The sequence below is a fragment of the Macaca fascicularis genome, chromosome 3 (genome assembly GCF_037993035.2).
Source record: "Macaca fascicularis isolate 582-1 chromosome 3, T2T-MFA8v1.1".
In the NCBI taxonomy this organism is placed as follows: domain Eukaryota; kingdom Metazoa; phylum Chordata; class Mammalia; order Primates; family Cercopithecidae; genus Macaca; species Macaca fascicularis.
Genome location: NC_088377.1, coordinates 186472252 through 186499732, shown reverse-complemented (window position 1 = coordinate 186499732; position 27481 = coordinate 186472252). Strand labels below are relative to the sequence as shown.

The 27481-nt window shown below is 40.3% G+C and overlaps 1 protein-coding gene across 4 annotated transcripts in view; it reads left to right on the top strand.

Annotated features, from left to right (window-relative positions):
- The first annotated feature begins 17416 nt into the window (after nt 1-17416).
- TPK1 (thiamin pyrophosphokinase 1) overlaps nt 17417-27481 on the top strand; it is a 391064-nt gene continuing 380999 nt past the window's right edge. Inside the window, exons 1-2 of one of the 4 annotated variants that reach the window (XM_015448215.4) lie at nt 17417-17506; nt 18247-18305. In XM_015448215.4, coding sequence (XP_015303701.2) covers nt 18263-18305 — 43 coding nt within the window. In that variant the 5' untranslated portion in view covers nt 17417-17506; nt 18247-18262. Of the gene's footprint in view, nt 17507-17807; nt 18306-27481 lie in introns of those variants that run through there. The other 3 variants (XM_005551074.5, XM_065542706.2, XM_045387389.3) reach the window with 3 other exon arrangements.

Below are 27481 nucleotides of genomic sequence, written 5' to 3'. Positions count from 1 at the left end.
ACTTTAAGATCATTAAAGGGAGAAAACAAGATTCAGATACTCAACCACATAAAAAGTATAATGTCTATCATCTAAACAAAAATTGCTAGATATTCAAAGAAGAAGAAATACTTGATCTATACCAGGAAGAAAAGCAAAAGTGCAATAAAGAGATCCTGAAATGGCAGGGGCAATGGAATTAGCAGATAGAGACTCCAAAACAGTTATTATAATTATGCTCCAGGATTTAAAGAAAAATGGAGAGCTGGGTGCGGTGGCCCACGCCTGTAATCCCAGCACTTTGGGAGGCCGAGGTGGGTGGATCATGAGGTCAAGAGATCAAGACCATCCTGGCCAACATGGTAAAACCCCCTCTCTACTAAAAATACAAAAATTAGCTTGGTATGGTGGCATACGCCTGTAGTCCCAGCTACTCAGGAGGCTGAGGCAGGAGAATCACTTGAACCCAGGAGGTAGTGGTTGCAGTGAGCCGAGATCATGCCACTGCACTCCAGCCTGGCAACAGAGTGAGACTCCATTTCAAAAAAAAAAAAAAAGGAAAATGGAAGATATTTTTACAACAATAAATGGAACTTCTTGCATTGAAAATACAGTAACTGAAATAAAAAATTCAAAGGAATTATGTATCCAAAGATAAGAAATTGCAAGAGAAAAATTCATTGAACTTCAATATGCAGCAATAGAAACTATCCAAACTGAAGCACAAAGAGAAAAAAGACTGGCAGGAAATGAATGGGCTTTTATGAATTTTGAGACAATATCAGACAGTATAACATACATGTACTTGGAGTGGCAGAAAGAGGTAACAGAGATAGAAAAAAACTATTTAAGAAATAATGGTGAGAAATATTCTTAACTTGACTAAAATTCTGAACCCACAGATTTGAGAAACTCAATAAAGTACAAGTACGCTACAAACAAATAAACTATTGCAATCAAATTGCTGAAAACCAGAGATAAAAAGCATTTATTAAAAATAACACACACACACACACACACACATATTATATATAGAATTATATACATTGAAAACCATAAAGACTATCAAAAAGCTCCTGAAGCTGATAAACAACTTCAGTAAAGTTTTAGGATACACAATCAATATCCAAAAGTCAGTAGCATTTCTATACATCAATAATGTTCAAACTCAGAGGTGGGGGCGATCTGGTTGCAACATCTGTCACCCCATTGATCACCAGGGTTGATTCAGCTTATCTTGCTGGCTAGGCAGGTGTCCCCTTTCTCCCTCACAGGTCCATGTGTGTTCCTCCCAAAGCTGTGCACTTGGTCAAAGAGGACAACCACCCCTGATAGAGAAGGAGCTGTCTTCACTCAAGGGTATACGAATGGCTGCACTCCCTGCTAGAACCTCCAAACAAGCTCTCAAAATCCATTTGTAGGAGAACATAGGGTAGTAAAGCTTCCAAGACTCCAGACACATCTGAATGAGGCACTGCATGTGGCAGTCGGCCTTTCTCTTTTAAAAATAATAATAATGGCTGGGTGCAGTGACTCGCGCCTGTAATCCCAGCACTTTGGGAAGCCGAGGTGGGTGGATCACCTGAGGTCGGGAGTTTGAATCCAGTCTGACCAACATGGAGAAATCTCATCTCTACTAAAAACACAAAATAAGCCAGGCGTGGTGGTGCATGCCTGTAATCCCAGCTACTTGGAAGGCTGAGGGAGGAGAATCACTTAAACCTGGGAGGTGGAGGTTGCGGTGAGCCGAGATGGTGCCATTACACTCCAGCCTGGGCAACAAGAGCAAAACTCTGTCTCAAAAATAATAATAATAATAATAATAATAATAATCAAATTGAGAGCCAAGTCAAGAATGCAATCCCATTTACAATAGCAACAAAAAATAATAATAAAATACCTAGAAATCCATCTAACCTAGGAGGTGAAAGATCTTTACAAGGGGAAGTATAAAACATTGCTTAAAGAAATCATAGATGACACAAACAAGGATTATGAATTGAACTAATCAATATGATTACAATGATCATTAAAATGGCCATACTGTCCAAAGCAATCTACAGATTTAATGCTATTCCTATCAAACTACCAATGTCCTTTCTCACAGAACTAGGAAAAACTCTTTTAAAATTCATATGGAACAAAAAAAGAGCCCGAATGGCCAAAGCAATCCTAAGCAAAAAGAACAAAGCCAGAGACATCACATTACCCAACTTTGAACTATACAATAAGGCTACAGTAACCAAAACAGCAGGGTACTGGTACAAAAGCAGACACGTGGACAAATGGAACAGAATAGAGAACCCAGAAATAAAGCCAATAGCAGTAATCTGATCTTCAACAAATTTGACAAAAATAAGCAATGGGGAAAGTGCTCACTATTCAATACATGGTGCTGGGATAGCTGGCTAGCCATCTGCAGAAGAATGAAACTAGACACCTATCTCTCACCATTTACAAAATTTAACTCAAGAGGATTAAATATTTAAGTGGAAGACCTCGAACTACAGGAATCCAAAAGAAAACCTAGGAAACACCATTCTGGACATTGACCTTGGGAATTACTTTATGACTAAGTCCTCAAAAGCAATTGCGACAAAAACAAAAATAGACAAATGGGACCTAATTAAACTAAAGAGCTTCTGCACAGCAAAAGAAACTTTTAGCAGAGTAACCAGACAACCTACACAATGGGAGAAGATATTCACAAAATATGCATCTGGCAAAGGTCTAATATCCAGAATCCATAAGGAACTTAAACAATTGAAGAAGCAAAAAGCAAACTCATTGAAAAATGGGCAAAAGATAAGAACACACGCTTCTCAAAAGAAGACATACAAGCAGTCAACAAACATATGAAAACATGCTTCACATCACTAATCATGAGAGAAGTGCATATCAATCCATAATGGGATGCTTTCTCATATTAGGCAGAATGGCTATTATTAAACAGTCAAGAAACAACAGATGCTGGTGAGGCTGTGGAGAAAAGAGAACGCTTATATATTGTTGGTGGGAATGCAAATTTCTTTAGCCATTGTGGAAAGCAATTTGGAGATTTCACAAAGAGCTTAAAACAGGACAACCATTTGACACAGCAATTCCATTACCGGGTACATATCTAAAGGAAAATAAATTGTTCCACCAAAAAAATTCATGCACTTGCATGTTCCTTGCAATACAGTACACGATAGCAAAGACATGGAATCAACCTAGGTGCCTATCAACGGTGGGCTGGATAAAGAAAACATGTACGTATACACCATGGAATATGACACAGCTGTAAAAAAAAGAATGAAATCATGCTCTTCGCAGCAACATGGATACAGCTGGAGCCCATTATCCTAAGCAGGCTATTGGAATTAACACAGGGACAGAAAACTAAATACTGCACATTCTCACTTATAATTGGGAACTAAACATTGGGTACTCACGGATATAAAGATGGTGAAAATAGACACTCGAGACTACTAAAAGGGGAATAAGGGAGGTGGGGCAAGGGTTGAAAAACTAACTATTGGATACTACGCTCAGTACCTGGGGGATGGGATCCATTGTACCCCAAACCTCAGCATCATGTGATATACCCAGGTAACAAACCTGTACATGTACCTCCTTGAATCTAAAATAAAAGCTGAAATTAAAAAATAACACAAAGGCAAAAATAGGTTAAGAGTAAATGGATAGAAAGTTATATTCCATGGAAATGCAATATAATCATAAGAAAGCTAGAGTGCTTATATTAGTATTTGACAAAGTAGACTTCTGGAAAAGGAATATTAACAGAGACTCTAAAAAGACATTTTATAATGAAAAAATGGTCAATACATCAGCAAGATTTAACCATCATAAGTGTGACTATACCTAATCATTATGCGTTGCTTCACGATGGAGATAAGTTCTCAGAAATGCATCATTTGGCAATTTTGTAGTAGTGCAAACATCATAGAATGTGCTTACACAACCATAGATGATACAGCCTACTGCACATCTAGGTTATATGGTATAGCCTATCGCTCCTAGGCTGCAAAACGTACCCTGAATACGCAGGCCATTGTAACACAATGGCAAGTATTTGTGTATCTAAACATATGCAAACATATAAAAGGTACAGTAAAAACAAGGTATTATAAACTTATGGGACCACCATCATGTATGCTGTCTGTTGTTAACCAAAACATTGTTATGCTGTGCTTGACTGTAGTTTCAAAATAAATGAAGTAACAGCCGATAAAACTAAAAGGAGAAATAGACAATACACAAGTTTAGTTGGAAAGTTAAACACTACTTTCTTAGTAATTGATATAACAATTAGAGAGAAACTCATCTATTGAGATAATCATGTGGTTCTTGTCTTTGGTTCTGTTTATATGCTGGATTATGTTTATTGATTTGCGAATGTTGAACCAGCCTTGCATACCAGGGATGAAGCCCACTTGATCATGGTGGATAAGCTTTTTGATGTGTTGCTGAATCCGGTTTGCCAGTATTTTATTGAGGATTTTTGCATCGATGTTCATCAGGGATATTGGTCTAAAATTCTCTTTTTTTGTTGTGTCTCTGCCAGGCTTTGGTATCAGGATGATGTTGGCCTCATAAAATGAGTTAGGGAGGATTCCCTCTTTTTCTGTTGGTTGGAATAGTTTCAGAAGGAATGGTACCAACTCCTCCTTGTACCTCTGGTAGAATTCAGCTGTGAATCCATCTGGTCCTGGACTTTTTTTGGTTGGTAGGCTATTAATTATTGCCTCAATTTCAGAGCCTGCTATTGGTCTATTCAGGGATTCAACTTCTTCCTGGTTTAGTCTTGGAAGAGTGTAAGTGTCCAGGAAATTATCCATTTCTTCTAGATTTTCCAGTTTATTTGCGTAGAGGTGTTTATAGTATTCTCTGATGGTAGTTTGTATTTCTGTGGGGTCGGTGGTGATATCCCCTCAGTAGCAATATACGTGACATGAACAATCCTATCATTTAACTTGATATAATAAACATGTACAGAACACTACAGAAAACAACTACACAATACAATTTTTTTTACAAGTGGAAAATTCCCTGAGATAGATTATATACCAGGACATAAAACCATAAAACAAGTCTGTGGAAATATGCAGTGTATGTTCTCAGACAACAGTAGAATAAAACCGAAACTCAACAACCAAAAGATAGCTAGAAAATTCAAAATTATTTGGACATTAAGTATCATACTTCTAAATTGTGCATAAACCAAAGAAGACAAATAATAAATGAAATAAGAAAATATTTTGAACTGGAATGATAATGCATAACACATTAAACTTTTGAAATGCTTTAAAATTTCGAGACTTAAATGCTTATATTTGGTGAAAAGAATCTAAAACCAAAAACCTAACCTTTCAACTTAAAAAGCTGAAAAGGAAGAGCAAATCAAATCCAAAATAAGTAGAAGGAAAATATTCAAATTTATAAAGTAGAAAAAAAAATTGAGAGGATTAATGAAAATTAAAAAGCATCTTTTCAGAAGATTAATGAAATTTGTAAAATTCCAGCTGAATAATGATGGATTCTGACAAATGGAATGACTGTATCAGGGATGCACATTTAAATTAATGAGAGATATTATCACTTACCTGAAAAGGATTTACCCATTTATAATACACCGGGGTTTATGAAAACACCATTTTTGCAAGTCCTCTTTAACGTTAGATATTAATCTTTTTAATTCTTTAATTAAAATTTTTTTATTGTTTTAGTTTTTATTTCCAATGATGATTAGAGAGTTGAGAATCTTTGATGTATTTATTGGCATTTTGTATTTTTTTCTTCCATGATCTGATCTTTGTTTTTTTCTTATTGCTTTGCAGAAGTTCTTTTGATGTTCTGGACAATAGGATTTTGCCTGTTATATATTTATGTGGCACGTATTTCTTTCTTGTGTGTTGCATCTCTCTTAATTTTGTTTTATACTCTATAGAAGTTTAAATATTTTAGTCAAATCTGAGTTGACTTACAAGTTTTGTGATTACTGTGGAAGCTCTTCACTATACTAATTTTCTTAAAAATCTTTATTCAATAATTGGGTTTGACTTTTATATTTAGCTTTTAGAAATGTATCTTGTATGGCATGAAGTAGAAATTGACTTTTGCTCATTTCCATGTATAGACAATTATGTCAAGAATATTTATTAAATACACCACTATACTTTTTCCTCTATGGTAAAACATCACCTTTATCATAAACTAAATTCCCACATATATTACTTTGTTTCTGAACTCTATTTTGTTCTTTCAAGCTATGAAACTATTTCTATGCCAATGCTACATGGTTTTAATTATCATGGTAATATATGGTTTTCTATAGGTAGCAGGAAAAAGTTTTCATTAAACATATTTTTGAGACTTTGAAAAGTATTGTACTACGTTTATTAGAGTTACTTGGGGAAATTTTTCTTTCTTTTTTTTTTTTTTGAGATGGAGTCTCGCCCTGTTGCCCAGGCTGGAGTGCAATGGCATGATCTTGGCTCGCTGCAACCTCTGCCTCCTGGGTTCAAGTGATTCTCCTGCCTCAGCCTCCGGAGTAACTGGGATTACAGGCACTCGCCACCACACCCAGCTAATTTTTTGTATCTCTAGTAGAGACGGGGTTTCACCATGTTGGCCAGGCTGCTCTCAAACTCCTGACCTCGTGATCCGCCCGCCTTGGCCCCGCAAAGTGCTGGGACTATGGGCATGAGCCACCGTGTCCGGCCAGGGATTTTTTTTAACATCATGAGTCTTCTCATTTAAGAAAATGGGAACAGTTTTTATTTATAAAAGCCTTAAAAAAAAAAAAAGGGACCAATTTATATTACACTTTCTTGTTCTTTTTTTAAATTTCTTTCTTTCTTTTTTTGAGACAGAGTCTTGCTCTGTTGCCCAAGCTGAGTGCAGTGATGTGATCTAGGCTCACTGCAATCTGCTCCTCCTGGGTTCAAGTGATTCTCCTGCCTCAGCCTCCCGAGTAGCTGGGACTACAGGCGGGTGCCGCCACGCCCGGCTAATTTTTTGTATTTTCAGTAGAGACAGGGTTTCACCATGTTGGCCAGGATGGTCTTGATCTCCTGACGTCGTGATGCACCCGCCTCAGCCTCCCAAAGTGGTGGGATTACAGGCGTGAGCCACCGCGTCCAGCCTTATACTTTATTTTTCTAATGGTGGAATTAGAAATGTTTTTTTAAACTTTTATTTATTTTAGGTTTGGGGTACATGTGCAGGTTTGTTATACCAGTAAATTGTGTGTCATGGGGGGTTGGTGTACAGATTATTTCGTCACTTGGATAGTAAGCATAGTAAGTAGGTAGTTTTTCAATCCTCACCCACTTCCCGCTATCCATCTTCAAGTAGGCACATGTGTCTTTTGTTCTCTTCTTTGTGTCCATGTGTGCTTAATGCTTAGCTCTCACTTACAAGTGAGAACATGTGATACTTGGTTTTCTGTTCCTGCGTTAATTCACTGAGGATAATGGCCTCCAGCTTCATCTGTGTTGCTGCAAAGTACATGACTTGTTCTTTTTTTATGGCTTCATAGTATTCTGTGGCATATATGTACCACACTTTCTTTATCCAGTCTACCATTGATGGGCATTTAGGTTGATTCCATGTCTTTGCTACTGTGAATAGTGCTGTGATGACTGTATACGTGCATGTATCTTTATGGTAGAACGATTTATTTTCCTTTGGGTGTATATTTTTGTAGGCTCTGCAAACTTCTAAAATCTATTGATTGAAATATACATAATCATCAAGATTGCCGTAAATTAGGTGAGGTTTTTATGTACATTTATTATAGTATTCATTTCATTTTTCTTTTTTGTTTTTGAGACTCAGTCTCACTCTGTGGCCCAGGCTGGAGTGCGGTGGTGCAATCTCGGCTCACTGCAAGCTCCGCCTCCCGGGTTCACGCCATTCTCCTGCCTCAGCCTCCCGAGTAGCTGGGACTACAGGCGCCCGCCACCTCGCCCGGCTAGTTTTTTTGTATTTTTAGTAGAGACGGGGTTTCACCATGTTAGCCAGGATGGTCTCGATCTCCTGACCTTGTGATCCGCCCGTCTCGGCCTCCCAAAGTGCTGGGATTACAGGCTTGAGCCACCGCGCCCGGCCTTGTTTTGTTTTGTTTTAGACGGAGTTTCACTCTTTGTTGCCCAGGCTGGAGTGCAATGGTACGATCTGTCGGCTCACCACAACCTCCACCTCCTGGGTTCAAGTGATTCTCCTGCCTCAGTCTCCTGAGTAGCTGGGATTACAGGCATGTGCCACCACGCCTGGCTAATTTTGTATTTTTAGTGGGGACGGGGTTTCTGCATGTTGGTTAGGCTGGTCTTGAACTCCTGACCTCAGGTGATCCGCCCGCCTTGGCCTCCCAATGTGCTGGGATGACAGGTGCCAGCCACCATGCCCAGTCAAAGATGTTTTCTAATATGCCAGTGACTTTCAGACTGTAGGGTGTTGATGCCTGCGAGTTTACAGAGTGATTACCAAGTGTCCCCAAATTTTTATGTACTAAACATTATACATAGATTAAATAAATGGTAGTATTGATTTAGTTTATATTTATTCTATGATATAGTAGACATTGCTGTGTGATATGTACACCTTATGTTGGCTAATGAATCCTTCACAAATTTATATATATATATATAGAGAGAGAGAGAGAGAGTGTTTACCATGCACCATGTACTGTGTTTGACAGTGAAAATATAGCATTGAATAGATCAGGCCAAATCCCTTCCTTGTCATGGAAGAGAAAGTCAATAAATAACTTAACAAGACAAGCGTTCCCAAAAAGGAAAACTGTGATAAGAGAGCGTAATCAGAGGAGGTTGTTTTAAATTAAAAAATCAAAGAAGGCTTCTTTGAAGAGGTGCTATGTAAGCTTAGAATGAGCCAATTATGTGAATAAGTGGGGAAAAGAGAAGGAACATTCTAGCAGAGGGAAAAGGAATAGAAAAGACTTGTTCAAAAACAGAAAAGAAGCAAGTTTGACTGGTACTTCACACGTAAGAAGAATGGTGCAGAATAAGATTGGAGATAGAGAAAAGCCAGTTTATTCAGGGTCTTTTCAGTATGCATTTTATTCTAAAATTAGCTGATGAGTTTTCAGCAAATTGATATGATTTATTTCAGAATTTAAAAAGAACTTGGACTATGGTTTGATGTCAATGTGCAGTAAATACAGGGAGAGATGAATCTCCAATCAAAGGGTCTATTTGGGAATAATATACAAAAAAATTGCAATTTGGGATACACAAACCAGGGTAGCCCCTAGGTGTGTCCAAAGAATGAAGGGAAAGGCTGGGGTTTTATTGGGGAAAAAGAGGAAGGTTAGGTAAGGGGGTACTGTCAGTATCTTATGGGAACTGGTGACTGGCAGCAGTTACTAGGTAAAATTTATAAACTGAAAGTCGTAGCAGGCCTTCGACGTTTTGGATTAGGTTTGTGAGACAGCTCTTGGGGTAGGTATTTGTGACATGCGTGCTTTTGCCTATGGTCCCCTGACTGTATTTTAATTGGGTATGCCAAAAATGACTCCATTTTGCATAATCATTGTTCACAGTGGGTACTAAGATCAGAGGGGACAAGGGTAGAAAAGGGTCACATGGGCAGAAAAGGGTCATATGGTCATCTGGGTGCGGCACAACGAGTTGACTAGTTTGCTTTCCACATCTGTTCTCCTTTTTCTATTTAGTAATAGCCTCAGTTTTTACCTGGCCATATCACCTCCGTGAACCCCGAAAATTTGAGACAGGTCTCAGTTAATTTAGAAAGTTTATTCTGCCAAGGTTGGGGACGCACCTGTGACAGTCTCAGGAAGTCCTGAGGACAGGCGCCCAAGGTGTTCGGGACACCGCTTGGTTTTATACGTTTTAGGTAGACACGAGACATCAATCAATATGTATGAAGTACATTACTTCCGTGCAGAAAGGCAGAGACAGCTCAAAGCAAGGCCCCCCCCCACCGAGGGCTTCCAGGTCACAGGTAGGAGAGAGACAGATGGTTCCATTCTTTGGAGTTTCTGATAAGTCTTTCCAACGGAGGCAATCAGAATATGCATCTATCTCTGTGAGCAGAGGAATGACTTTGAATAGAATGGGAGGCAGATTTGCCCCAGGGGTTCCCAGCTTGAAGAGGCCCAAGATATTTTCCTTTCAAGCTTCTCATCTAAAAGACTCCATTTTCCACCTGTCCCTAAAGCCAGATTGAAGACATGTGATTAAGTCCTGAACAATTTGTTTTAAGCAAAAGTAGAGTGTGAAACTTTCAGGAAGCTTCTAACATTGCCTGAGCCCTGTACTGAAAAACAGTGATGATTGAGAAATTCCTTCACCCTTTCGTTTTCTGAGACCCATCCCTAGCCCTGCCTTGCCTTTTGTGTTCCAGGAATGAATTACCTCAAAGAACTACCCTTTCTCACATGAGGTAGATAAGACTGTGTCTGTTTCTCCTGGCTTCTGTAATACTCTCAGATGACTCCCTTGTTTTTGCCTGAACCTGCTGACAAGGTCAGTCATGAACTCTCCAAGTCCCCATTGTTTGTCTCATGAATGATTTAGCTGAGATTAGAACAGTTTGTCGGTTTGAAACTAGCCAAACACTGACATAAACATTGCCTGTTCCGCCAACCGACCAGGACTTCCCCTGATTGTAAAACAACCCCAAATGGCAATCGCCCCACGTCTGCTCCTTTCTATAAAAGTCTAAGAAGGGGCCGGGCGCGGTGGCTCAAGCCTGTAATCCCAGCACTTTGGGAGGCCGAGACGGGCGGATCACGAGGTCAGGAGATCGAGACCATCCTGGCTAACACGGTGAAACCCCGTCTCTACTAAAAAATACAAAAAACTAGCCGGGCGAGGTGGCGGGCGCCTGTAGTCCCAGCTACTCGGGAGGCTGAGGCAGGAGAATGGCGGGAACCCGGGAGGCGGAGCTTGCAGTGAGCTGAAATCAGGCCACAGCACTCCAGCCTGGGCGACAGAGCGAGACTCCGCCTCAAAAAAAAAAAAAAAAAAAAGTCTAAGAAGGGCTGGGCACAGCGGCTCATGCCTGTAATCTCAGTGCTTTGGGAAGTGGAGGTGGGAGGACTGCTTGAGGACATGAGTTCAAGAGGAGCCTGGGCAACATACCAAGGCCTTGGCTCTACAAAAAAAAAAAAAAAAAAAAAAAGAACCAGGTGTGGTGGCACCTATAATTCGAGCCACTCAGGAGGTTGAGGCAGGAAGATGGTTTGAGCCCGGGAATTTGAGGCTGCAGTGAACTCGGATCATGCCACTGCAGACCAGCCTGGGAGGCAGAGTGAGATGCTGTTTCTATGCTAAAAACAAACAAACAAATCTAAAGGAAAATCACACTGCCAAGACACTCTGACATTAGGGTCTAGGGTATTCTGCTTATTGCAAAAGACTGAATAAAACCAACTCCTTAATTGTCAAGATCACGCCACTGCACTCCAGCCTGGAGACCCTGTCATTAAAAAAAAAAATTAAAAACATATATAATATTGTTCCAAACAATGCTATGATAAAAGTGCTCTGCAGTGAAATAAGTTTTGAAAATACTGTACACTATCACCAATATCCTTTGGAGTTTATAACACATTATTCACTTTTAGATATCTTCTGAGGAACGCAAGTAAAAAAGCTGCTTAGGCTAGGCGCGGTGACCCATGCCTGTTATCCCAGCACTTTGGGTACAACACCCAGGTGGGTGGAGTGCTTGAGCTTGAGTTTGAGGCCAGCCTGGGCAACATGGCAAAACCCTGTCTCTACAAAAAATACAAAAATGATCTGGGTGTGGTAGTACCCACCTGTAGTCCCAGCTACTCAGGAGGCTGAGGTGTGAGGATCGCTTGAGCACGGACAGCAGTGGTTGCATCGAGCCAAGATCGTGCCACTGCACTCCAGCCTGGGCAACTACAGAATAGTGTTAAGTTATTGTGATTCTCCTGCCTCAGCCTCCCGACTAGCTGAGATTACAGGTGCACACCACTACACCTGGCTAATTTTTTGTATTTTTAGTTGAGACGGGATTTCACTATGTTGGCCAGACTGGTCTTGAACTCCTGACCTCGTGATCTGCCCTCCTCGGCCTCCCAAAGTGCTGGGATTACAGACGTGGGCCACCGTGCCCTGCCCTAAGGTAATTTTTATATGCACTGGGAAACCCAAAAATGTGTGCAGCTGACTTAATTGTGGTATCTGGAATCAAACCCACAGTATTTCCAAAGTATGGCTGTATTAAAAAGAATGAGCTAGACAAATATGGCCTCATGTGCCATATTTATGGCACATGTGGAATTAATATTTTAATTCCACTCATGTGGAAAAATGTCACCAACAGAGTAAATTTTGTAAATGTAAATGGTAGAATAGCCGGGCGCGGTGGCTCATGCCTGTAATCCCAGCACTCTGGGAGGCTGAGGTGGGCGGATCACAAGGTCAAGAGACCAAGACCATCCTGGCCAACATGGTGAAACCCTGTCTCTACTAAAAATACAAAAATTAGCTGGGCGTGGTGGCATGCGCCTGTAGTCCCAGTTACTAAGGAGACTGAGGCGGGAGAATTTCTTGAACCTGGGAGGCAGAGGTTGCAGTGAGCCGAGATTGTGCCATTGCACTCCAGCCTGGAGACACAGCGAGACTCCATCTCCAAAAAAAAAAAAAAGAAGAAATGGTAGAATGATCTCACTTCTGTTTTTGATTATGCATAGAAAATGGATTTGGAAAGTCATAGAGAAACTGAATTGTTAAAACGACCTCTGAGAAAAAGGGATATAGTAGGTAGGAGCCAGTAGGGTGAGAGTGATACCAATGTTTATTTCATGTACTTTTTAAATTATATTAACACATTTTTAAAAATATGTATATTAAAGAAGTTTAAGACGTTTATAAAAATGTATATTAAAATAAATTTAATGAGTAATTATTGTTAACCTTTGGTACATTTGGGGCTTCCAAGGAAAGCAGGATAAATACAAACACGCGTGCATACATACATACGTGGAACAATTTTCAGGGGAGAGATTCCAAATCTTCAACAAAATTTTCAATTGATTCTGTGATCCCAAAAAGGTTAATACTGATGGTAAACAGGGCCACAGTATGACTCCACAAAGCAGGAAGGAACTCCAAGTAGTAAGATACATCATTTTCTCCAGGATACAAAGAAGGGTCTTCTGTCTTCCTCACCAAATATTCTCCGGCTCTGCCCTCATTTTCTTATACTGGTGGCGTTCAAAATATATGGTGTATTTGCCGGGCGTGATGGCTTACGCCTATAATCTCAGCAATTTGGGAGGCCACAATGGGCAGATCTCTTGAGGCCAGGAGTTTGAGATCAGCCTGGCCAACATGGTGAAACCCCATCTATACTAAAATTACAAAAGTTAGCCAGGCATGGTGGCACAAATCTGTAGTCCTAGCTACTCAGGAGGCTGAGGCATGAGAATCACTGGAATCCAGGAGGCGGAGGTTGCAGTAAGCCAAGATGATGAGATTGCAGCAATTCAGTTCCATCTTCAGGCTCCACTTCTAATTCTAGTTCTCTTGCTATTTCTGCCACATCTGCAGTTACTTCCTCCACTGAAGTCTTGAGCCTCTCAAAGTCAGCCATGAGGATTGGAATCAACTTCTTCCAAACTTCTATTAATTTTGATATTTTGACTTCCTCCCTTGAATCATGAATGTTCTTAATGGTATATAGAATGACGAATCCTTTCCAGAAGGTTTGCAATGTACTGTACTCAGATCCATCATAGGAATCACTATCTATGGCAGCCACAGTATTACAAAATGTGTTTTTTAAATGATAAGACTTGAATGTAGAAATTACTCCTTGATTCATGGTCTGCAGAATGGATGTGTTAGCAGGCTATGAAATCATTAACTGCCATCAGAGTTCTTGGGTGACCAAGTGCACTATTAACGAACAGTAAAATTTTTAAAGGAATTTTTTTCTAGGAGGTGAAATAGTGGGTTTAAAATATTCAGTAAACCATGCTGTAAACAGATGTGTTGCCATTCAGGCTATGTTATTCCATTTCTAGAGCACAGGCAGAGTAGATTTAGCATAATTCTTTTTTTTTTTTTTTAAAGTTGTCCTGAACATTTATACATAGGTCTTCCTGAAGACACACATTTTCATTTCTACTAAATACCTAGGTATGACTTTAAAATATATGTGTGTATGTGTGTATATATATGTGTATATATATGTGTGTATATATATATGTGTATATATATGTATATGTGTGTGTGTATATATGTATATATATGTGTGTGTGTATATATATGTGTATATATATATACACACACACATACATACACACACACACTTTAACTTCTGAGATACATGTGCTGAATGTGCAGACTTGTTACATAAGTATACATGTGCCATGGTGGCTGCACCTATCAACCTGTCATCTAGGTTTTAAGCCCTGCATGCATTCGATACTTTTCCTAAGATTTAGCGTAATTTTTTTTGTTGTTTGTTTGAGATGGAGTCTCGCTCTGTCGCCCAGGCTGGAGAGCAGTGCTGTGAGAGCAGCGGGGTTTCACCATGTTGGTCAGGCTGGTCTCAAACTCCTGACCTCGTGATCTGCCCGCCTCAGCCTCCCAAAGGGCTGGGATGACAGGTGTAAGCCACCGTTCCTGGCCAGATTTAGCATAACTCTTAAAGGCTCTAGGAATTTCAAAATGGTAAACGAGTATTGGCTTCAACTGACAACCACCAGCTACATTAGGCCTTAACAAGTGAGTCAGCCTGTCTTTTGAAGCTTTGAAGCCAGGCATTGATTTTTCCTCTCTCTCTAGCTATGAAAGTCTTAGATGTCATCTTCTTCGAATATAAGGTTGTTTCATCTCCATGAAAAATTATCCCTTAGTATGGCCACCTTCATCAATGATCTTAGCTAGATTTTCTGGTCAACTTGCTACAGCTTCTTCATCAGTACTCACAGCTTCACCTTGCTCTTTTATGTTATGGAGATGACTTCTTTCCTTAAACCTCATGAACCTCTGCTATCTTCAAACTTTTCTTCTGCAGTTTACTCATTTCTCCCAGACTTTAGAGAATTGAGAATCAGGGCCTTGCTCTGGATCAGGCTTTCATTCAAGGTAATGTTGTTGGTTGTATCTTCTACACGGACCACTCAAACTTTCTTCATAGCAGTAAGGTTGTTTATCTTTCTTATCATTTACTTGTTTAGTGGAGTAGCACTTTCAGTTTTCTTAAAGAACTTTTGCATTGCATTCACAACTTGGCTAACTGATACAAAAAACCTAGCTTTCTTTTGACAAAACTTTCTCACTAATCTTATCATTTCTAGCTTTTGATTTAAAGTGAGACACATGCAATTCTTCCTTTCACTTGAACACTTAGAGGCCATTGTGGGGATATAAAATGGCCTAATTTCAACATTGTTGTGTCTTCGGGAATAGGGAGGCCCAAGGTGAGAGAGATACAGGAGAATGTACTGGTCCTGGGGCAGTCAGAAACGCACAACATTGATCTATTAAGTTTGCCGTCTTATAGGGGCATAGCTGGTGGCACCCCAAAACAATTACAAGAGTTAACATAAAAAATCACTGAACACAGATAACGATAATAAATATAGTATTAACGGAAATGTTTGAAGTATTGTGAAAATTACCAAAATATGATGCAGAGACATGAAGCGGGTGTATGCTTGTGGAAATATGTTGCAGATAGACCTGCTTGATGCAGGGTTGCCACAAACTTTCAATTTGTAAAAAATGCAGTATCTGTAAAGCACAATAAAGCTAAACACAATAAAAGGAGGTACGCCTGTAATTCCTGGTATGAAGTACCATAGTTCTCCATTTTTTCCCCATTAGTTGTTAATCTGTTTCACATTTACTGAACTTCTCTCGGTGAGACACGCTGTGTGGCTGGAGAAATAGCAGGGAAGGAGACAGACATGGCTCCTGCCCTTAGAGAGCCAGCTCTCTAGTAGGGGGAGACACATCATTAACAAGTAAACTGTGCTAGAGTGAGGTTTCAAAGGCGAACAATTAAATTTTGGTCCTTGTTCTCCTGGAGCCTACATTTTAGGGTAATTAAATAAAATATGAAAGACCTCAACACTGACTGGAACATAATAATCGATCAGTAAATGTAAATTTTTGTTACTGCTTAAAAAATCGGTTACAATCTGCCATTGAATTCATTGTTCAAGATTGCATTCTGAATACTGGTGATGTGTTTTTGCCATTTGACTACCTTCTATAATTTGCCTTGCCTGCTTATATCCTTGGTTATGATTTTTCTGGTTTGGCTTTTACTAATGGACATGTAGTTCTGAAGCAGGAGAATAGGGTCTGGAGGCAGGGAATGTAAGGTTGCTTCACGCTGACTTCCTGGAAATAAATCAAATTGAAATACTTCAGCAATGACAGGAAGCATCCTCTCCATTTACATAAGGCTTATATCCACTAAATGAGTTTGAACTTTACTTCATCCTCTTCATTTACATAGAGCATATGCCAAGTAACCAATGGAAACTTCTAGAGGGCATTTAAACCCCAGAACATTCTCTAACGGCACTCTTGAGCCCCTATGCTTGGGGGCTCCTAACTTATGGGGTGTACTTTCATCTTCAATAAATCTCTGCTTTTTTTTTTTTTTTTGCTTCATTCTTTCCTTGCTTTGTTTGTACATTTTGTCCAATTCTTTGTTCAAGACGCCAAGAACGTGGACACATCAACTGGTAATAGCTCGTCATTGAATAAACACATGACAACCACTTGTCTACTACCTGTGCTGATAATTTCCTTGTATTACACTCAGTTGTCTTTTAGGTTCGTTAAGGTCATATTTAAACATGGACTTTTGAGATTTGTTGTAGCTAAACCCGTATATAAGCATTTAGGCTTCCTCCTTCTTTGGGTCTTTTCTTGTGGACGCCCATGCACACAGCTGTAAGCTTTTCTCCTGTTAAACTGTCTTATGTCAATTTGACCTCTTAGGCCCAGGTGGAAACCTTAAGAGGGTAGAGGGAGATTAGGTTTGCTCAGTATTGGAAAAGCCTGTATTGCAAGAGTGACGCTTTGCAGCTGCAGATAGGTGGCTTGAAGTTTCTTCCAACAAAAAAATTGTTTCCACAAAGCAAAGGAAGGAAAGCTCTTAACGGAGTGTTCCCTAAATAAACAAAGTTTTTTTGTTGTTGTTGTTGGTTTTTGAGATGGAGTCTCACTCTGTTGCCCAGGCTGGGAGTACAGTGGTGTGATCTCGGCTCACTGCAACCTCCGCCTCCCGGGTTCAAGCGATTCTCCTGCCTCGGCCTCTCGAGTAGCTGGGATTACAGGCGAGCGCTACCATACCCGGATAATTTTTTGTATTTTTAGTAGAGACGAGGTTTCACCATGCTGGCCAGGCTGGTCTCGAACTCCTGACCTTGTGATCCGTCCGCCTCAGCCTCCCAAAGTGCTGGGATTACAGGCGTGAGCCACCGGACCCGGCCAGGAAGGAAAGCTTTTAACCCGACGGCTCAGGGAGGACACCGGTAAGCAGCACTGTGTAGTTTTGTTTGGCTCGGAAGCCAGGTCAAGCATGGGTGATGGGGAATTCGCCACTTAGTTTGGAGCAAACGGTGGCCTCCTTTCTAAAGCTGACTGAGTGCAGAGGGCCCGGCAGCAATGCCACAGCTAGCAGAACCAGCCCAGAGAACGCAGCATTGGAGACTTGAGGCGGATGGTGCCGGACACAGAGCACGGGGCGCGGCTCCCACTTGCCTCCGGCTCCCGGAAGCGGGCGGGGCCACCTCGCGTCCCGGGGGCTAAAACCTGCGAGCGAGGACCGCGCGCGAGGCTCCTTAGCCGCGCGCCGAGCGGTTGATCGCCGTAGCTCCCGCAGCCTGCGCTCCCCACTCTGTGGCTCCATCCGCCATTGTGTAAGTGCGACTGCCGCCGGGCGCCCGGGCCGCGGCAGGGGGCGGCCGCCTCTCGCTCCCCAGGTTCCCGGATGGTGACGGATCCACGGGCAGAGGCGGCAGGGGCAAGCCCTCGGACCTCATAGCAGCCCGCGCGCGCCGGTCTGCGGTGAACCCCGCCCGCGGCGGCGCTGCAGGCTAGCCGTGGCGGGTCCCAACGCTGGGTGCCGCGCCGCCGCTCAGCTGGCTCCTGGGTCCCGAAGCGCGCCGTTGCCGAGTGCCGGGTTCAGGCGTCTCCCGTGCTGTTGGTTTTGCGCAGTGTTTAATTACAACTGAGAAAGTCTAACTTCACTTTTTTTTTTTTTTAAATGCAGAGGCCAATAATCCGTTATGGAGCATGCCTTTACCCCGTTGGAGCCCCTGCTTTCCACTGGTACTGTATTTCTTTCCACGTTTTAGTGTCACTGACATGCCCCTCCCCAGCGACAGGAACAGGTCGAAAGGACGGGGCTCTAGAGCCAGCGTGACTTCCAGCCTGGGTTCTGTCCCTGATTTCCTAGCTCTGTACCGCTAAGCATATCAGCCTCTCGCCGGCCTCATTTTCCTCATCTGAAAAAATGAGCTTACGTATCAGTCCTTGCTGTGAGGACGAAATGACACGATATGGTGTGTATAGTCCGCCTGGAGCCCAGTAAGCTCTTCCCGGCTGTTGCGCCTCCACCAGCAGCACGAACAAATCTGGAACGTAGCGGAACATTAGACATTGCAGGCATTAGGGACGGTCATCGTTGCTTGACCGTGATGCATTTTTAATCCATTCAAAGTGCCCCGAGCTTACCTAATAAAAGATTGGTAAATGGTTATATCAAGTGCTTTAAATGTATGTGACACTCAGGATTTTTGTTCTTCTAAGATTTGAAATTACTGTGTAACTGAGTGCAGGCTGGGCTGCTCCGCTGCTTGCCGAGCCAATCAACAAGGACGAAGTGCCCGGAAAGGAAAGTGACTACTTTCCAAAGCTAGCAGTGGGGAAGTGGTCCAAGCTTCTGCCTTAAAGAAACCATTTCAAATTTGGAGAAAATGCAAGGGCTTAAAAAGGGGAGCTTGGCATCGGGGCTCGGAGGCCCCAGTCTCTGTGACTTGCTCAGATATTTATCTTGGGTTGTTGCCTCATCTGCTGAATGGGCTGGCGCCATCTGGAGTATAACTGGGTTGCAAATTAACTGCAGCCTTGAAGTAATCTCCAGGTGGAGGAGAATGCAATAGTCGCCTGAATTGTTTCAAGATTAGTCTCTGGAACTTCAGACGAACACATAATTAGATAAGGGAAACGTTGTGTAAGGGGGTGCTTGGGGGAAAGAAGGAGAGCAAAGATTATCATCTCATTGTTAAAGGTAAGACAAGGCATGGCACAGGAAAGAGAAAAACTTTTGAAAACAAGACATTTGGGTACTTCACGTGGAAATAGATGGAATGAATGAGTTTGAGACAGGTTGTTAGCATTCATTCTTGTGTAATTGACTACTGTGTGATAATTTGGTAATGTTAAAGTATTTTTAATTATTTTTCATAACTTTCATAAATTTAAACAGCATAATTGTTTAAATGTTTACATTTGTTTTCTGTCAACATGAATTCATGGGTCTTGTTTAGGGCATTGAGTTTAACTTGTACGTTTTTCCACATGCTGGGAATAGTAGGTGACATTGACTCCTTACTCTCAAGTCATGTTTTTGTTTGTGACAGGGTCTTGCTTTGTTGCCCTGGCTGGAGTGCAATGGTGGTATTATGGCTCACTGCATCCTCGACTTCCCATGCTCAAGCGATCCTCCCACCTCAGCCTCTGGAGTAGTTAGGACTACAGGTGTGCACTACCCGACCTGGCCACTTTTTAAATTTTTTGTAAAGAAGGGGTCTCCCTGTGTTGCCCAGGCTGGTCTCAAACTCCTGGGCTCAAGTGATCCCAGTCTCCTGCTACCACGCACAGTTATGCCAACTGCTTTATATGCATGTTTATGTCTTATTCTACAGGCGAAGGAAAACAGTTACAGAACTAGAATCTTAACCCGGTTATTGTTTTAGGAGGTTAAAAGGTTGAGCGTTTATTACCTTAAACAGCTTTTCAAAAGTTAAAAAAAAAAAAAAAAAAAAAAAAAGGCCAGGTGCGGTGGCTCATGGCTGTAATCCCAGCATTTTGGGAGGCTGAGGCAAGAGGATCACCTGAGGTCAGGAATTCCGAAAGCAGCCTGGCTAACATGGTGAAACTCTGTCTCTACTAAAAATAGTCTCTACTAAAAGTTGGGTGTGGTGGCACATGCCTGTCATCCCAGCTACTGGAGAGGCTGAGATAGGAGAACTGTGGGAGAATTGCTTGAAGCTGGGAGGTGGAGGTTGTAGTGAGCTGAGATCGCGTCACTGCACTCCAGCCTGGGAGACAGAGAGAGACTCCATCCTCCATCTCAAAACAAAAACAAAAAAAAATCCAAAAAAAAAAACCAAAAAAACCCAGAAGGCATTGGCAAGCACATTTTGCAAATTTCCTACTTCTCGTTCATCCAGTATTACCAGGACAAATAGCATTTTCTAGAGTAAACATTTGATTCGAGTGATCTGTTGACTTTCAGATTTGTTACTGAAACCTCAGAGCCTTACTGTCTGAAGATTTCTGATGGTTTCTAGGTTAAAAGACATATATCAAGAGATACTGACTGCTGCGCAATAAAGATTATATTGAGGAGCTATAATATCTGAGTTTAAATCCTAGCTTTGCCACTTAATAGTTATATGACCTTGTACTTCCATTTCTTCATCTGCGATATAGGAATACATCATAGGGTTATTGTGTGTATAAATGAATTAGTACAAATCAAGCACTTCAGTAGCTATAAGCTGTTCAGCAGTAAGTCTGAGGGGAAAGCAAAAAGGCAGTTGAATCTCAGGGTGGATACTGAGATGTTTTTGAAAAGGAGGGAGCAGATAGCTCTGCCCCTTTGTTTTTATTAGAGGCTTAGTGGGGAAGGCCTTGACTGCTTAAGTCAGGACATTTGTAAGTTCCACATTGGAACAGGGCGGGTAGGGAAATGGTGATATGTGAAGTAGAGATCCAGGGGACAGAATCCAGTGCTCCCTTGGGTGGTTCTCACAGTTTCCTCCTGTTGTTCCTATGGGTAAAACTATGTAAGATTCTTGCCTTATCTGTAGTTTTGAACTTGAAACAAGGATTCGGGCAAGTTTGTGATTACTCTAGATTAGTATAAGGTATTTAACAACAGAGCTGTTACTCTAAGAGCCAGTGTAATGCTGGTCTTTTGCAGTAATTCAGTAAATTTTTGAGGTTAATTTTTTATTGGAGAGATTCCCTTTATCAAACAGATTTAGTGTTTAATACTCATCTGGCAGAGAAGTTTTTCTGATAGCAGCTTCTGTGAATTTGATTTGTTGGTGTTATCTGTAATGCTTACTAAGATTCAGTATAGTGGGCAGTCCAGCGATAAAGGTAGTTCTCTACAGATTAAGAAGTTGCTAAGAAAAGTTTTGTGGACCAAAATACCCTCTGGGATGATCACCAGCTCAGGGAAAGATGGAATTCTTTTTAAAATTATTTATTTATTTTTTCATAACTAAAATAAGTGCCCATTATTTAAGAACAAACAACTATCTACCCTAGAATGTGAAAGTTTCCTGTATTCCCTTTTCCAGAAATAACTATTATTTCTCCTACTTTAAACAAAATGGGTTCATATTACAAATTGTTTGTAAATTACTGTTTGGGGGCAGTGAGTTAAAATACATAAATATTTGTTACTACAAACATATGTGCTCTTTGTTCATTTTTTAATTTGTTTTTCAAACTAAGTAAAAAGTGTATCCTAGTTACCAGACATTATCAATCTAAAAATGTATGTGTTCTTTTACATTTTGTGTGTATGAATAAACAAAAATAGGCCTATTGAATACCCTTTTCTGCAACTGTTTTCACCTACTACTTTGTTATGTCTGTGTGTATAGATATCCCAACTGTTTTGTTTTTTTAATGGGCAGTATGGACTCAAATTCACTGGTCTTTCTTTTTTTTTCCTTTTCCTTTTTTTTAGAGATAGGATCTTGCTCTGCTGCCCAGGCTCCAGTGCAGTGGTGTGATGATTGCTCACTGTAACCTCTGACTCCTGGGCTCAAGCAGTCCTCCTGCCTTGGCCTCCCAAAGTGTTGGGATTACAGGCATGAGCTGCTGTGCCTGGCCTCACTAGTCTTAATAGACGTTTGTGGTAGTTACTTCCAGTTTGTACTATGACAGACTACAATGCATGTCTTTGATCCTACTATTTTTCATGTTTATGTATTTTAGTAGTGTCAATTTCTAGAAATGCAGTCGCCAGGCCAAAGGACATGTCTGCATTTCTGGTTATCAAGAGGATCTATCAGCTAACTGGTGTATATTCTTTGGTACTAGGTGCTGAGGGGGATACAAAATTGGAAGAAGTGGTCCCTTCTATCCAGGAGTTTATGGTCTAATTGTCAAGAACAAAACATAAGATTCCAGTGAGATTTGAATTATGTATTATAGAACCCACATAGGAACTGTAGAGACCAGGATGAGAGGCAGGCTGGAGTCGGCAAATAAATCATGGGGTAACTCTGACATCAGCTGGGCCTCCAAAAGAGCACTGGATTTAAATGGAGAGAAGCACAGGGAGGTTTCCAGAAGAGCATCGCAGGTGATGGGCCATCCTAGAGAGGGAGCTCAGTGCTGCATCTGGACATGAAAATAGACATGGTGGTGAGTGAGAGATAGTGTGACTAGGTTGGAGCGTGCTCTTGAGGGTTTTGGAAGAACGTGGTTGAACAGCGAGGGTAGAATCAGATTGTGGAGGAAGAGACATTTATCGCAGAGAAGGAGATAGTTTTTGAAAGTTTCTGTGTCTTCTGCCTTTGGAACATTCTATACAAAGCAGCTTTTTATAAACAGTAATCCCCCCTTATCCTAGAGTGATATATTCTAAGAACTCCAGTGCAGCGAGTCACCCACCTTTTTTGGCACCAGGAACTGGTTTTGTAGAAGACAGTTTTTCTGTGGACCAGCGGAGGGGTGGGTGGCGGTGGTGGTTTCAGGATGACTCAAGCCTTACGTTTATTGTGCACTTTATTTCTATTGTTATTGCATTGTAATATGTATATAGGTATATATTATTTCATGTAGTATATATAGTGACAGATCATCAGGCTTTGGGGTCATGTGAGAATCTAATGCCCTGCTGATCTGACAGGAGGAAGAGCTCAGCTTCACTCCTTCCTGCCCTACTGTGTGGGTGGGTTTGTAACTGGCCACAGACGGTCTAATTTACAGATGATTTGAAGTATACAGGAGGGTGTGTGCAGGTTGTATACAGATAAGGGGGGACTACTGTACTTTAAAACTCATTTAGATGTGTCATCGATGTCATGGTTCTGATTTACCAACCAAATATAGGTTAAAGTCCTTATCTTGAAGGCAGTTTTCAAGTGTACAATAAATTGTTTATTAACAGTAGTCACTGTGATAGTGCAATCACCTCTTTGTACTAAGGTAAACTCACATACCCACTATTTCCTTATAGGAACATTTGTTCTTGCGTCAGTATTTTCCCTTAGCTCATGCTAAATTTACCACCTAGAATGATCTTTGCCAATCCTTAGAATTATTATTCTTAAATTTTAGCCATTCTGTTGGGTGTGTATAGCGGTGTCTCTATGATTTTTGTCATTTTCCTTATGACAGATTTCTCATAATGTGTTCATTGACCTTTTGCATGCCTTCTGAAGTGTTTACGGCTCTTATTCATTTTTTCAATTAGATTGTCTTTCCTTTTTTATAAAAACGTATTTTAGGAGTTTTTAAAAAATATATTCTGGTTGCAGTTCTTTACATTTTGATTTTCTCATTATTAAAATAGGGAGAATGACACTTTCCAAGGAGAGTTGTGAAAATTAAACAGTGTATGTAAAGCATGTAATGGTGACATGTAAGAATTCAAGCATTTTAAGTGTTTTTTGTCTTTTTAAACTTTTCATCTGAAGGGTTTTTATTTTTAAATTGATACAGAATATTTAACCGGTAAGGGTGTACTATTGCTGTTTGAGGCCTTGTAAACGTAGGTGCCTTTTCAACATACTCTTAGACATCTAAACTTTTTGCTGTGTTCTTCAGTGCCTGTGATCATTTCGGTTTTTATCATGAAAATTTATGTTCAGAAATTACTATGCTTTAAACTTTTTTTAAACACTTTATAGTGTTTTACTTTATACACTTTATAGCCAACATAAAGGTAAATAAATAGTCAAATCTCAGAACAGTTATTTGCCTTGTGCTTATTTCACAAACTCAAGACACAGCAGTTACAGAGGTTTGAATTTCTAGTCTACTAAGAATACTGATCTTTTTATTTTTATCTTTTCAAATTTATTGAGGCGTGATTGACAAATAAAAGTGCTATATTTAGCCAGGAGTGGTGGCTCTCGCCTGTATTCCCAGCACTGTGGGAGGCCCACCCATCTGACTTCACTGTACTGTATTTACTTCTTTAAAGATCCTGTCTGCAAATACAGCCATGTTCTGCGGTTCTGGGGGTTAGGACTTCAACTTATGAATTTGTTGGGAGTCGGGGGGTGGGTGGGCACAATTTAGCTCATAACAAATAGGGTATGTCAATTAGCTTTTCAGCTGTAAACTAAAAAAAAACATCGACTGGGTCCATATTTCAGTATTACCATGATTTCCCAAAAAGAGGTTTTAACATGTAATTCTAATAGCATATAGGTAGTATATGAAGCAGAGAGTCAATTTCGGTCTTATTTAGTTGCTGTTTTCTACTTATATACAAAGGTTTTTCTGTTCATTCCTGTTTATCCCTTATGGGCCACACTGTAGTAGATGTTGTAGGAAAATAAAGGGTTGACAAATCTTACTGTGAAAGATTTCAGTATATAACAGGCTGTTTAGTACAACACAATGGAAATGTAATTTCATGCATCATATAATTCAAAACTTTCTAATAGTCTCATTAAAAAGGTTACAAATTTTAATTTTAAGTTTATGTCTTATTGAATCTAATCTAAAATTCTATTATTTTGACATGTGGTCAATGGAAATCATTACTAATGCTATAGTTTACATTTTTTTTTTTTTTGCACAAAATCTTCAAACTCCAGTGTGTAGTTTACGTATCTAGCACATCTCAATTCAGATGATAACTTTTCATTAGACATACTTGATCTATATTTAATTTGTGATAATTTGTCAAATGTTTTGTTTTTATTCATATTAGCAAGGAGCAACTTGTAGCCTTGTAACTTTGGAATGAACTTTATAGGCAAGGAAAAGAATATTTTGTTTCCAAAGAAAGCCTTGGGAATGGATACTAGAGATAGAACTGGACTAAAACCTAGGTTTTCTGATTATCTATTTCCCTTAATATTATAATGACTTTTGTTGTTGTTGTTTAAAGCAGTATGCCTGCTTTAAAACCTAGAAAACTTTCGGGGTTATTGTTGTTGATGATGTTGTTGATTGGTTTTTTAAGATACTTTCATCTGGTATGGTAAAGAAATTTCTGGGCCGGGCGCGGTGGCTCAAGCCTGTAATCCCAGCACTTTGGGAGGCTGAGGCGGACGGATCACAAGGTCAGCAGATCGAGACCATCCTGGCTAACCCGGTGAAACCCCGTCTCTACTAAAAAATACAAAAAACTAGCCGGGCGAGGTGGCGGGCACCTGTAATCCCAGCTACTGGGGAGGCTGAGGCAGGAGAATGGCGTAAACCCCGGAGGCGGAGCTTGCAGTGAGCTGAGATCCGGCCACTGCACTCCAGCCTGGGCGACAGAGCGAGACTCCGTCTCAAAAAAAAAAAAAAAAAAAAAAAAAGAAATTTCTGGCTAAAACTGCTGTGTAAGGATTAGCCTTATCTGCTGCTTAAGGATTGTGATATTTTTGTTATCAAGGGCTATCTCAGATAGTGGAAGATACGAATTTGTGAATTCTAGCTTCGAGGATTTTATGATACTCTCCTACCCAATCAGAAATCCTCCTATGTAGCCCTCAAATCTCTGGAACGTTTCCGGAACACTCCCTGTGTTGACTGTTCAAGGTTTTCTTGGTATATAAGGTATAATTGTTGGAATCCTTCCTTTTTATTTCTTTCAGCCTATTTCTAATTTACTAAGATTTGCTGTTAACTACCCTTTACTTATATTTTTACTTATTACTTATTATATTTGGTGTAGTTTAACTTTTCTTCATATTTTGTTTTATTTTCATATTTGCCTTTATTTTTGCTGTACTTTTAATTAGATTAGTTATATTTGATGACAACATTTTGATGCATCCTCATTGTCAAGGAGCAAATTGTTTCTCTTGCCTTAAATAAGATCTCATTAACTTTATAAGCTATCTTTTCCACATCATCTAGACAATCAATTTCCTTTGATTCAGTGGTATTTAGTCTTGTGGCACCTGCCCCCCATCTTTCCATGTTAGCATTTTAATAGTTCATGCCTTTAGAAACTAAAACTTCTTTTTTTTTTTTTTCTTTTTTTTGAGATGGAGTCTCGCTCTGTCGCCCAGGCTGGAGTGCAGTGGCCGGATCTCAGCTCACTGCAAGCTCCGCCTCCTGGGTTCACGCCATTCTCCTGCCTCAGCCTCCCAAGTAGCTGGGACTACAGTCGCCCGCCACCTCGCCCGGCTAATTTTTTGTATTTTTTAGTAGAGACGGGGTTTCACCGTGTTAGCCAGCATGGTCTCGATCTCCTGACCTCGTGATCCGCCCATCTCGGCCTCCCAAAGTGCTGGGATTACAGGCTTGAGCCACCGCGCCCGGCCAGAAACTAAAACTTCTAAAGTGAGTTTAAAAATAATTTTAAATCTTTAAAAAATTATCTAAATTTATATTTTGTAGCATTATTAGAAAGAATGGTTTTTTTTTTTTTAGATGAAACAATTAAAAATATCAAGTGAGCCTGTGGGAGTGGTTTTAATATTCACAGTGATAAAATGTTACAGCATAATTACAACAAAAAAATCTGTGGGTATTGACACATTAACACCAGGTATCTTTGAGGTTTTCTAGGAAAATGAGATGTGTTTGTGCGTTAACTTTCCATCAAATAAATTTTATTTTTTTTGTTGCTGTTGGTAGAATGCATCCGAAAGTTATTCTTTGTAGGTGGCAAACAAATGCTGAAACAAATGGATTTCATTCTGCGTATTTCTGTATCTTTATCATACCATTGTCTTTGAAGGTATTCATTTTTCACAGTGGAATTGTTTCGTTTGTTTTTATGACTTCCAGTGAATTTAAGCTTTTGATTTACTCATATAGGTCATGTGTAAGGTTTTGACTTGCCAGCCCAATTGCTGCCAAAAAACTCTTCTTTTTTCAAAGTAGGAAAACTGTTCTAGAAAAAGTTTCTTCCTAATCCAAGTACATATGCTGTGAGTGAATCCTGTGGATGGGTAGGAGGCCTTTACAAACTGTACTGTTCCTAGTGTGTGTCTTCCTTAGTAATCCTCTGAGAATAGCCATCTGGTTTTTTTGCTGGAACATGTTCAGATAGCTCAGTCTTTTTGAGCAAACATGTA